Source organism: Mastigoproctus giganteus, chromosome 5 (assembly GCF_048544385.1).
Source record: "Mastigoproctus giganteus isolate SK-2022 chromosome 5, ASM4854438v1, whole genome shotgun sequence".
NCBI classification, from domain to species: domain Eukaryota; kingdom Metazoa; phylum Arthropoda; class Arachnida; order Uropygi; family Thelyphonidae; genus Mastigoproctus; species Mastigoproctus giganteus.
The window spans coordinates 24,598,070-24,610,211 of NC_143579.1; the positions used below are offsets into that span (position 1 = coordinate 24,598,070).

The 12,142-nt window shown below is 34.8% G+C and overlaps 1 protein-coding gene across 2 annotated transcripts in view; it reads left to right on the top strand.

The window, feature by feature from the left end:
• Positions 1-12,142, top strand: part of Smg5 (Smg5 nonsense mediated mRNA decay factor) — a 241,817-nt gene that overhangs the window by 62,073 nt on the left and 167,602 nt on the right. For both annotated transcript variants that reach the window (XM_090373113.1, XM_090373114.1), the window contains exon 3: positions 7,149-7,272. In XM_090373113.1, the coding sequence (XP_090229239.1) occupies positions 7,149-7,272 (124 nt within the window). The remainder of the gene's footprint in view (positions 1-7,148; positions 7,273-12,142) is intronic.

Consider the following 12,142-nt stretch of genomic DNA (forward strand, 5'->3'; position numbering starts at 1 on the left):
AAAAATTTTATTTGTTCTGTTCGATAGTAATGACATTGTGGAAGAATAAACATTTTTTGGCTAAATGCATTATTTGGGTACCACTTGTCTCTGCGCAGTGGCATTCTTGTAATGCCAAACAACACGAGGTTGGGAATAACCATGAGATAAAGGCTCTGAGTTGCCTGAAGGACCACTCACTTCAACCATGTACTTAGAAGGGTTGTTTGTGAAAAAAAGATCGAGTGTGTTGGCTATATGGTTAGGATTGTCTGGTATTCTGGTTTGTTTGTTTGTTTGTTATTTGGTTTTTAGGAGCATTAGCAACTAAGGCCATATTGCTCCGTGAACATGCGGTGGTCATTCCTGACCTTTCCGCATCCTCCGTATTTGGTGGTGACGGGCTCGAACCCCGGTCTAATCAAGAAGCGTGTGCTACTCACTGCTGCTCCTTCCCACCTGGCTACGGAGGCGCCGGTATTCTGGTAGGTAAATGAACAATCTGTGCAAGGTCATTAGTAATTGCAAAAGCCTCAGCATCTCGACCAGCTTAGTTGGTGTGACTAGAAAATGGAAGCCAGCTGAGGTTGTGAACATTAAAATCACCAAGGAAAATTACCTCGCTGTTAGAAAATTGGACTAGAAAAAGTCAAGTTGCAAAGAGAAAAAGTCAGAGTTCTGAGTGATTAGTGGAGTTTAGAGAATGGTAGAGATAACAGATGAATTTGACAGAATGAGGTAGAGAGATTTTAAGCCATTGAAGATCGAAAAGAGGATATTCCAAATTACCAAGTCTCTAACGGGGAATATCGGAACGACATATGCACAAGTACCACCTTCGAGGCGAAAGGAATCGTGCAGCGAATAATTTGGGCAACTGAGATGAGCAGTGGTTGAATCAACCGATAACTGAGATTCTTTCAGAAAAATGCATAGGGTTTGCAGACTGTAAGTGGAAATGGACATCATTGAGATTAGAATCGAGACCACGTATGTTTGTGAAATGAACTAGGAAGTGTTTGGGGAGTTTAGATCTTTTTGCAGATAAGTTTGCTCCTTTAGTTTGACAATTCATGGTGTATTCAATAGTAAGAAAAAAAGGGGGCTACGTGCTGTATGATGTAATTAAATTTTTAGATATGCCATACACATGATAAGAATATACCCACATCCTTGACATAACATGGCCTCGACAATGCCCCCCACATGCACACTACTCAGACTCCCTCCAGTCACTATCTGGCAGATAGAGGCAGCAAGATTATACACTAGCTGATTCAGAAGTCTCCTAGAGAGTTACTAATAGGTTCAGTCCGGTTTACATACTAGCGGCCGGCCTGCGAACACCATTTTAGACCTGTATCCTCGAAATGTAAGGAAGTTTGAATCTCGCCATGGCGTTCATCATGGTGTAGAAGATCATTCCGGAGCATCTTCATATATATTATGTAAAATTTATAAAACAATAGTATTAATTATACACCTACAGAATCACACTAAAGAAAATATTCAAGAAGCAGACTTATCTCATATCCTGATTTACAAATTCCTGCTACTTAAAAAAAACTCAATGATGTTGCAGTATTTGCAATGGCAATGGGCAACTTACATTAACATATCACTTTCTAAATATTTAGATAATTACCAAAATAAATGTATCTGCATGAATGAAGAGACTTAAAACTATTTGTTGCCTAAAAACTGTTTGTTAAGAAAGAAAAGAAAAAAAATCACAAAGTCATATTTACAAGTGGACCAAAAGAGAAAACTATGACTAAATTAAAAATAATTTGGTCATAGTTTTCTCATCCAGGGCCAATGTCAGCTACTGTTAGGTGCTGTTGTTTCATTAGAGGATTGATAGATATCAGATAGCACCAACTACATAACCAGTTGTTAATGTAGAATGACTTAGTGATAAATGTTATGTGGTACTCAGAATTTGTGATTGCAAAAATTACAGATATGTACAGGGCTGGATTTAAACTTGTTGTGGCCCTGAGCTATAACATATATGAGGCTCTTCTCTCTTACTGTTCTCCTGTGACAATATTAAAAAAGGATTTATTTTTTAAGTTGGAGCGAGGCCCTTTCTAATGTGAGACCCTAAGCTGTAGCTTGTTTAGCTTATTTGTAAATCTGGCCCCAAATATATAAGCATAAGCAGCAGGTCACAGTTTTTCTTAGATGAAAATTAGAAAAATACAAGATACGGTCAATAAATTCCAGCATTAATTTTATTTAAACAAATGGAATACAGCAATACCTCGCATAGCACTGATAATTGGTACCGAAACTGTTCCATGTTATGTGAATTATAATGGTTTTAATTGAATGCGTACCAGAGAAACAGTCTATAAAAAAATTATAATAAATCAATAAACAATTTATGGTTGATAGCCAGTTAAAAGGATTTGAAATTAAAAATATTGCAAAAATTTTATTAATGAAAAGTAATGTCATTAGAGATGAGAAAAAAGCTGTATTGTTTATTTAGGTATTTCAATAATAAAGCCATCTCTTCTTTTTCTCAGCGTGCAAGTTTTTGACTGCACCTTAAGGTAAATATATGTAGAGTAAACTTGTATGCAGAGTCTTGTAAAATTTGCCGCATCTTGATGCTACGTTCAACATCCGGATCTCCATTCATAATTGCCTTGCAGGCCGTGTCAACCCCCCCCCCCCCCCAAAAAAAAAACTTTCTCCAATTCTTCTGTTGAAAATTTTTTCGGTGCCACTTCAGTGTTATCCACTTCAGAATTGTTTTCCTCTTCATTTGCATGCGAGTCAATGCAGTCACATACATTGGCTGTGTCAAAAAGTTTAAAATCCCAAGTCTCTTCTGATCTTCACAATGTCTGAATTCGTAATTCAAAACCAGTGAAATAATTTGCCAAATGGGTCAAAACATGCTGCCAAATAGAATGCATGTTGTTTGGCAGTGGTTTATAGCCAATATGCAAATATATTTTAGATCATATTTAAAGGAGTAAAAAATAAATTGTGAAATGAAAAGCTATCTTGTCAGGATGGAATTAAGAATACTGAACAGTGTTGCACTTTGCTAGTGACTGCCTGAGGGAAGCTATTGGCACATGTGCATGTGAGACAATAGAGTTGGCACTGCAGCATATATGTACAGTAAATTTTTGACTTAAACTTAATTGAAAACCATGTTATAGTGAAACCCGTGCTGTTTGAAGCCTTGCTAAGCAAGGTATTGCTGTATTTACAAAATTTTCAAAATATTTTGAAAATTCAAAAATTTTCAAAATAACGACCTTGACTGTTTGCACAATTTTCTGTCAGTTATATAATTGCAAGTAAAGCACTTAATAATTTCTACATGCATAGTCTTATTAATAGTTTGATCTCCTGATATAAAAATATATAATGAATTATGTCTTTATAGTCCAAAAATCATCCTAGCATAACTGTGCAAATTTTTTTCTTTCTCCGGGAACATGAAAAACTTTTATCCATAGAATGAATGGTTTTCCATGGGCCATAAAGGTAACGCTATGTTCTATATCCTATCACAATTAATGTACACATCCTCGATTACAGTCAAAAGTTTCAACCCCAAAAAATGCTTCATGACATGTATATTATTTGTTGATGTGCAAAGTTTCTCTCTGGAAGCACTTATGTACTATTTTAACATTTTATCTCTCGATAAACGTTTTTTGACCACATGCTGCAAAAATAATTTTTACAGTCTTTGTGGCCGATTTTTAATAAAAGAGCATAATTTTATAAATCTTTATTTAGAAAGCGACATTCTAAAAATTGAAAGTATAAAACTGCCATCAATGACATATAGCTCTCTATTCATGTGCAACCAAAATGTCACTTACTATAAGAAATTGTCAACATTCTAGGTTATAAAATAAAATCAAGCTTTTCTTATTCCAATGTACATATATATTTTATAAAAGCTATAGGGCTGAATTAACAAATGCATAAATAATTCATGGAATATTCCCTTTGTTTCTATTCTGGTTATTTGCATTTAACTTTTGTGATTTGCAAATTTTGAACACCTTGTCATATCTTATTAATATGCTTTAGTATTAGTATTAGAAAGTGATGAAAGAAAGAAAGCTTATAGAGCATCAGCCAAAAAAAAACCCACCCACCTTACCCATCCATCCACTCCAAGGATTTATTTATACTACCCATTTCCACAACAAATGGAAGTTTGTTCCAGCAATCAACCACCCACTGACCGAAGGCAAACTTCCACTCATCTATCCTGCAACCATCCTTCCTCAGTTTGAATTTTTGCCGTCTCATATGTGTTTAGTCTCAGCAAGAGGAAGAATGCCATCAACATTGAGCTTACTCAATCTATTCAAGGCCTTAAACACCTCAATCAAATCTTGGGTGCCTAGGCTCCAGACACTGTGGTTTGCAGAACATGTTAAGTGCATAGTTTTGTTCCCTTCACCAATCTCATTGCCCTTCTCTGCACCCATTTCAGCAGATTTACATCCTTCCTAAAATGAGTCCTCAAAACCTGTATACGTTACTTAAGATGCGGTGATTATCTCCTTGTACAAGGAGATAATCACTATGACTTTTCTAGCAGGGATAAGGTGATTATCTCCTTGTACAAGAATCGCCTTATCCCTGCTAGCAAAGTTCTTGTATATCATTGACAAAACTGCAAGAGCTGTACTGGCATGCTGTCTGCAGTGCTTAGAGAACATCAGGCCTGACGTAGCCGAGTGGTCAGGAGCGAGAATGCAATAGCACGTGCTCTTTGAGTGAACCAGGGTTCATGCCTGCAACTACTAAATACAATTAATGTTTGTATTGATGATTTATTGTAAACTCCTCTGAGCTAGTGGCCGTGCTGGAGTATAAACAAGAACATTTTTCATATCTGACTACACAATTATCCCGGGTCTTTTTCATTTTCCACTACGCTGAGTATAGTACCACATAGTCAGTGTGTTAATCTGAGGTACTGCATATGCCTCCCATATGCAGTACCCTGCATTTTTCAGTCAATGTTAAACTTCAACTGCCATTTCTAAGCCCATCGGCCTAATTTTTCTAGATCTTGTTTCAGTAGCTTACCTTGATTACTGTCATTAACCACTCTGCCAGCCTTTGTATCATCTTTAAACGTGGACATTAAGCCTGATATATCTTCTTTATTAATAAATATTGAAGACAACAGTGGGTCCAGCACTAAACCCTGAGGAACTCCACTAATATAACATTGGATAACCTCCCCCCCCTCTCCCTCTCTCTCTCTCTTCCCCCACTTAACCATCCCTTTATCCATAGCAGTAACCTGCCCTTAATACTACATTGTTCCAATTTGTACAGCAATCTTTTATGTCCAACAGTATTAAAAGCCTTCAGAAATCCGAGTATGTGATATCAAAATTATTTTTATTTATTTATTTTTTTTTGCATCCTGTTCCTTTGTTACTGCATCACGTTATCCAATCTGGTCAGTCAAGACTACCCCTTAACAAATCCATGCTGTGACTGCATAAATTGAGTTTCTGTCTAGATGGTCCTGCACTACTTCTTTAACCAGTAACTGTTATTTTCCCTGGAACAAATGTTATTCTTAGAAATCTGTAATTACTCATGTAACCTTTTGATCCCCTTTGTGAATTTGAGATAGCACATCTCCAGTCCATGGAGACTCACCCTGAATCCAAGGATGCTCTCATAATTATGGCTAAGGGTTTGCTTGTCTCCTTTGCTGCCTCCCTTAATATAATTGGATAAATCCCATCCACCCCAATCCCCTTTTTTATGTTTAGCTTCAAAAATTTCTCTTCCACTTTCCTTTCAGATATCACAAAATAATTTAGCTTCCCTTTAGAGTTTGATAAACTTCTGGCATCTCTTTCCCTAAAGAATTCTTCATGTTTGAATGTAGATGCGAAATACCTATTCATTTTGTCAGAAACCTGACCAGGGTCATCAACAGTCAAATCATTGACATCAATTTTCCTAATATTGATCGATCCCTTCCTTCTACTGTTAGTATAAGAAGTCTTTGCTGCTGCTCTTTGCATTCTTTGGCAGAGACTTTGCGTAATGTTCTTGTTTATACTCCAACATGACAACCAGGTCAGTGGAATTTACAATAAATCAATCAGTACAAATGTTAATCGTATTTAGCAGTCACAGGCTTGTACCCCAGTCCACTCAAAGAGCGTGTGCTACTGGTTCTCCTAACCACTCGGCTACAGCAGGCCCTTCCCTGCACCTAACCAGTGACTCCATTATTTCCTCCAGAACGGAAGTTAAACTAATTGGTGGTCTGTAATTACTTGTCATCCTTAGATTCCCCCTTTGTGAATTGGGGATACATTTACACATCTCCAGTCTGTGGGGACTTTCCCTGAGTCCAAGGATGCTCTCATAATTATGGCTAAGGGTTTGCTTACTTCCTTTGCTGCCTCCTTTAATATAACTGAATAGATCCCATCCGCCCCAGGTGCTTTTCTAATGTTTAACTTCAACAATTTCTCCTCCACTTTGCTCTCAGTTATTACAAAATTATTAAGCATCCTGTTATAGTTTGATAAACTTCTGGCATTCTCCTCCCTTAATAACTCCTCATGTATGAATGTAGATGCAAAATATTCATTCAGATCATCTGCTATCTGAGCAGGATCATCAATAGTCGAACCATCGGTATCAAGTGGACAAATCTGATTCATCCCCTTCCTTCTAGAGTTTATATAACTAAAGAAGTCGATGCTGTTTTTCTTAGCATCCTTTGCCAAAGATTTCTTGTAATCTACCTTAGCTTGTCTAGCCTCCTTTGTGACTTGATTATAGACTAGTTTATATCTGCCCTAGGCTTCTGTGTCACCTGATAATTTAATATGCATCCCAAGCATTTTTCTTCTCTGCCACAAGTCTTATAAGTTCATCTAACATCCTTTTAGGTCTAAGCCTTGAAAGTATTTTTTATTGTAGCCTTACCATTTTGTACTGTCAGGTTTTCACTCTTAGACAGCAGTATCATCAGAAAAGTGATAGATTACAGGGTAAGAAACATTTCAAGAAGGGGCTCTGAGTGAGAAGACTGAGAATGCACTTTAAAAAAAAATTACTTTTTTCCCCCCCCAAACTAGAAGAGATGAATGAATAAGATTTTGACTAATTTTGGATAAAAATTTTGACAGACTTAAAGACTACTGTGAAAGATTGATGTTTTCGGATCCTGCAGAATATGGTAGGAAAGCAGAAGAACTTCTTTGGCGGAAGGTCTATTATGATTTAATTCAGAATTTCAAATACAATAAAAAGGTAGGTCTCTTACCTATCCATTTCATAAGTTTTTAATGTAGCAATTAAAGTAAACTAAATTAATTTACTTATTAACATCAATAAAAATGCTATTACAGTAATTATCTGTTATTTAAGCTTCTGTTAACCAAGCTATCCAACCAAAATAAAAGGAAGTGGAATAGTACAAACTTTTAAACTGTGTAAACTTCTGTAAGTGTGTAACTAATAAACTCTCAAACAGAGCTCAAACTTATAATCATCAGTGACCATCTTAACCTTTGGGAACACTTTTTCTAGTAAGTGTAACAAAGGGAATGCTTTGCATACTGTAAAACGAATATACTGTGAAACGAAAACAGCACATTAATGCTACAATGAGAGTTATACTTGACAAGGTGTGGGCCATAATGATAATATTAAAAATAAAATGAAATCATAAAAATAAGAAATACTGCAACATTCGCCCCGGCGCCTCCGTAGCCAGGTGGGAAAGAGCAGCAGTGCGTAGCACATGCTTAGACTGGGGTTCGAGCCCGTCGCCACCAAATACGGAGGATGCGGAAAGGTCAGGAAATGACAACCGCATATCCCGGAGCAATATGGCCTTAGTTGCTAATGCTCCTAAAAACCAAACAACAACATTCGCTCCTAGTAGCACAAATAAAAAAAAAAGAGTCGCTTCCATAATTAAATTATGTCTGATTTCTGTAAGGCATTATGGAAAATAAGAAATAATATTGGTTTAGATTGAAAATAAATTCCCAAGAAAATACATTTCAGTCCTAAATTTGGAGGTATTATTGTATCCTGAGATATTTTGTATAGTTCCAAATAACTTTTTAAACTAAAAATGAGATATCTCAGGATAATCCATGAAGGGGTTAATATATTGAATAAAGTATGCATAAATGGATGTGAAAATTACGAAGAATGCCAGTAACTAGAAGGGTGAGGATAGTAGAAAAGACAGTTTAGTAGATATGTGAAAGGTGAAATAATGTTAATATCCTAAAAGTTATGATGAATTAAGAAAATTATGGGCTGAATTACAAAGCCAATAGAAGGTGGGTGAACTGTAAAGTAAAATTAGTACAGTAAAACACAAATAAAAATAATGAAATAAAAAGTGGTACAGCTGTCATCAGATATGGGGGGAAACATTTAGATAAAGGTCGAATATAGGTAAGGCAAATGTGCAGAATCTGATGTCAGCTGAAGCAAATATTGATACATGATCAGGGGATTACACCTGACCATGTGTCAGGAGCTGCATTATTATACTTGTCCATAGTAGTAGAAGAAAGGTGAAAGGCCAAAAAACAACAAAAATGTAATTAGCACATTCTAAGGCAGTATGGACAAGGTAGTCCCAATGTAGAGTCATTTATTAAGGTAAAAATAAGGATCAAGTTAGAATACAATATGGTTAATATAAATATGTAGTGTTTTGTGTAGGATTTAAAAGCTGTAATTTTGTAGAGATTGAAGTTCAATAATTTGATAATTCGATAATTTAGAACAATCACATGATATAGGGTGAGGTATTAAATTGAGGATAGGGAAGGGGAAAAGGAGTTAATTAAAAAAAATAAAAGAAGTAGGATAGTGGGAACGTTCGTATTACCCTCGTATACACTTATAGTTTTATGAAAGGCAAGAACGGTAGAAATAGATAGCAGAAAGATAAAAAGCAAAGAAAAAGTTATTGAATAACACAAAGCTAGCTGGGGTTGTGAAGCCCAACCTTTGTAAGCATTAGTATAAAAGGGAGCTAATACCAAATGCTTGTTAATGTAAGGAAAAGGCAAGCGTAAAAATATGTAAGTCAAAAACATGCAGAGAAACAAACCTAAAACAAAACCAAAAGTATAATAAGAAAGTGAATGATACCTGGAGTTTTCAAGTAATTCGAAACATGCTGAGAAACGAACCTAAAATGAAACCGAAAATATAATAAAGCGTAAAAAAAGGAGTAAAAAGTGTTTAAAAAAAAAAAAAACAAGAGTAAAAAGTGTGTTTTTAAAAAAATTACATTTAATACCTATATATATAATTATATTAAATAAATAAAGATAGGTAACCCACAATCACTACTATTAATATGAATCTGGCTTTAAATTTCCAGTAGAAGATAGAGAACCCACCAGTGGTTTTCAACTGGCGGGCCGCGGCAACATTCCATGGGTGCCACGTAATTTGGGTTTAAATTACTTAACTTATTTTTTAATTTATATGTTTATTTCATTATAAAAAGGTGTGCAGTATCTTTTTAATTTTGTGGTGATCTATAATTGTTTACTTAGTACCTCTATATAAAGAATAAAATTATATACTGTATATATAATTTGTATTATAAAATGTAATTTTTATAATTATATTATTGTAATAAATATCATATAACATATATATGTCTGCATGTATATAAAAAGTAGTGATAAATGTAAAATTAACTGGGGATTATCTGTTCAGCATAGAACATATGCTATTTAGAAGTAATGGAATAATTTAAATGATCTGTAAAGATTGTCTATAATTCATTATAAAATCAGTTAATATTTAGGTATTTGGAATTAGCCATTCCTTTATTTCCATATTATTCTTTATTTTATCATTATCTCTATCTATTAAACACCTGCTGGAGTCCTATTATAGACATACCAGGATCCCTTACTAAAGGGTCAGGCATGTACTTAGGATATATAAAGCTGCTTTCTTTACTTTCATCTTTTACTATCTAACCCTAATTTTACATACCTCAAGATCTATTAGAGCAATTCGAGGGAAATTGAGGTACTATAACTATACTTATCCCTACTTCCTTTCTCCTTATGTCAGCAATAGCTTTATTTTGTATAAATATAAATCTTTGTTTAAGTTTAAGAATTGGACTTAGTTGAACAGGCAAATAGCAATCAGAAACAGATAGCTCTGTTAATTATTGGTGGGATATATTGAAAGGGTTAGCCCAGTGCTACTCAAACTTTTTTGGATCACCGCCCCCCCCCCTAAAAAAAACCCTCGCCAGGGCCTTTTTTTAGCCCACCAATATAAAGTTAAGCTAAAGAACCGAAATGATTTGTCTGTTTGCCTCCAAAAACGTAAATGCAGTCCTGCACATGTGTGTGTGAATTATAAAGAAAACTATTTACTACACTTTATTCCTTCTTCGTAAAAAAAATTATGACTACATAAATAAAGTCAGTTATAGTCACTTAAATTAAGTCATAAAAATTAAAGTTAATTACATAAATAAGTCATGATATTAATGGAAATAGTTAATTATATTTTAATATTTATGCGATGGATGAGCTTGGAGAAGATTTATTAGCTTATCAATATTAGGTTTAATATCTGTAAGTAGAAGTCGTAAATCGCCATGTTTAACAACATCCAGACAATTTCTTTGTTGTGTCAGCAATTGAGATACAGCACTGAAACCGGTTTCGACTAGATATGATGTTGGAAAAGAAATAAGTAATTTTTTTACAATTCCCCACAATGCAGGATAATGGTCAGGGATTTTCTTTTGCAACCAAAATTCCTGATATGAATTTTGAAATTTTGGCTTCAGCTTCGTAACCTGGTCAATTCTTCTTCTACAAAACATTCACCATCATCATTATTTAAAAAAGGATTTATAACCCAATCTGGAATTTTCAAATTAAGGAGATCTTCGAACCTTTCCCTGTGCAACATTTCTAGATGATTACAAAAGGTTAGTAGAGTTTCATCAGCTGTTTTTTCTTTTTTCTCTATTTTCACCAGATTTGGAAATTGATACAATTCACGTCATCCTACGTTGCACATAAAAAGCTTTAATTTTGATATAAATGCCGAAATTTGAGTTTTCGCCTTAATAAGAGTTACATCTTGTCCTTGTAAATGTAAGTTCATTGAGTTGCATCTAGTAAATAAATCTGCAAGATAAGCAATATCAGTTTTCATTTTCTTGAGGTCATTGGTAAGGTCGTTGTTCCTATCTTTAAAAGGGGTTCGAGCCCATGACCACCAAATATGGAGGATGCGGAAAGGTCGGGGAATGACCACCGCATATCTCCGGAGCAATATGGCCTTAGTTGCTAATGCTCCTAAATAACAAAACAAACAAACCTATCTTCAAAAAACTCGACAACAGTATCAAAGAGTTCATAAAATCTGTTGAGACAGTTGCCTTTTGACAGCCACCAAACCTCGGAGTGAAGTAGCAATCGTTCATAATCCTCACTGTTTTGATCACAAAGCTTTCGAAATATACAATTATTCAAAGAATGTGCTTTAATTTTGTTTATAGCAGTAATAACAGTTTGTAGAGAATTGTGCAGTTGATCACCAAGTTTTTTCTCAACTAAATGGTGATGATGAATGACACAATGAACAGTAATAATATTTAGCACAGCATTTTTTAAATAAGCCATAAAACCCTTGTAACGGCCAATCATTGATAGTGCTCCATCCGTTGCACAAGCAAGTACATTTGTAAGTGGAATTTCCCTGTCTTTAAAAAACTTTTCAGTAACCTGAAATATAGACTCACCTTTGGTATACGTTTCTAGATATCTTACAAATAATAATTCTTTGTTAAACTTTTCATCTTTTATAAAATTTACGTATGCTAGTAGTAAAGATTCGTTACCTGACTGAGTTGATTCGTCTATTTGTAAGGCAAATTCTGTTCGTAAAATATTGCATAGGATATTTTCTTTGTCTTTGGCCATTTCGTCTATTCGTCTCTGAACTGTATCCTTGCTAAGTGGAATAGATTTTATTATATTGTGCAGTGATTTATGTAAAACAGTACTGATAAGTTCAGCAATTGCAGGCAAAATTAATTCTTCACCAATTGTGTGAGACTTACCAGCTTTTGCAATCAACAGTGAAATATTGTACG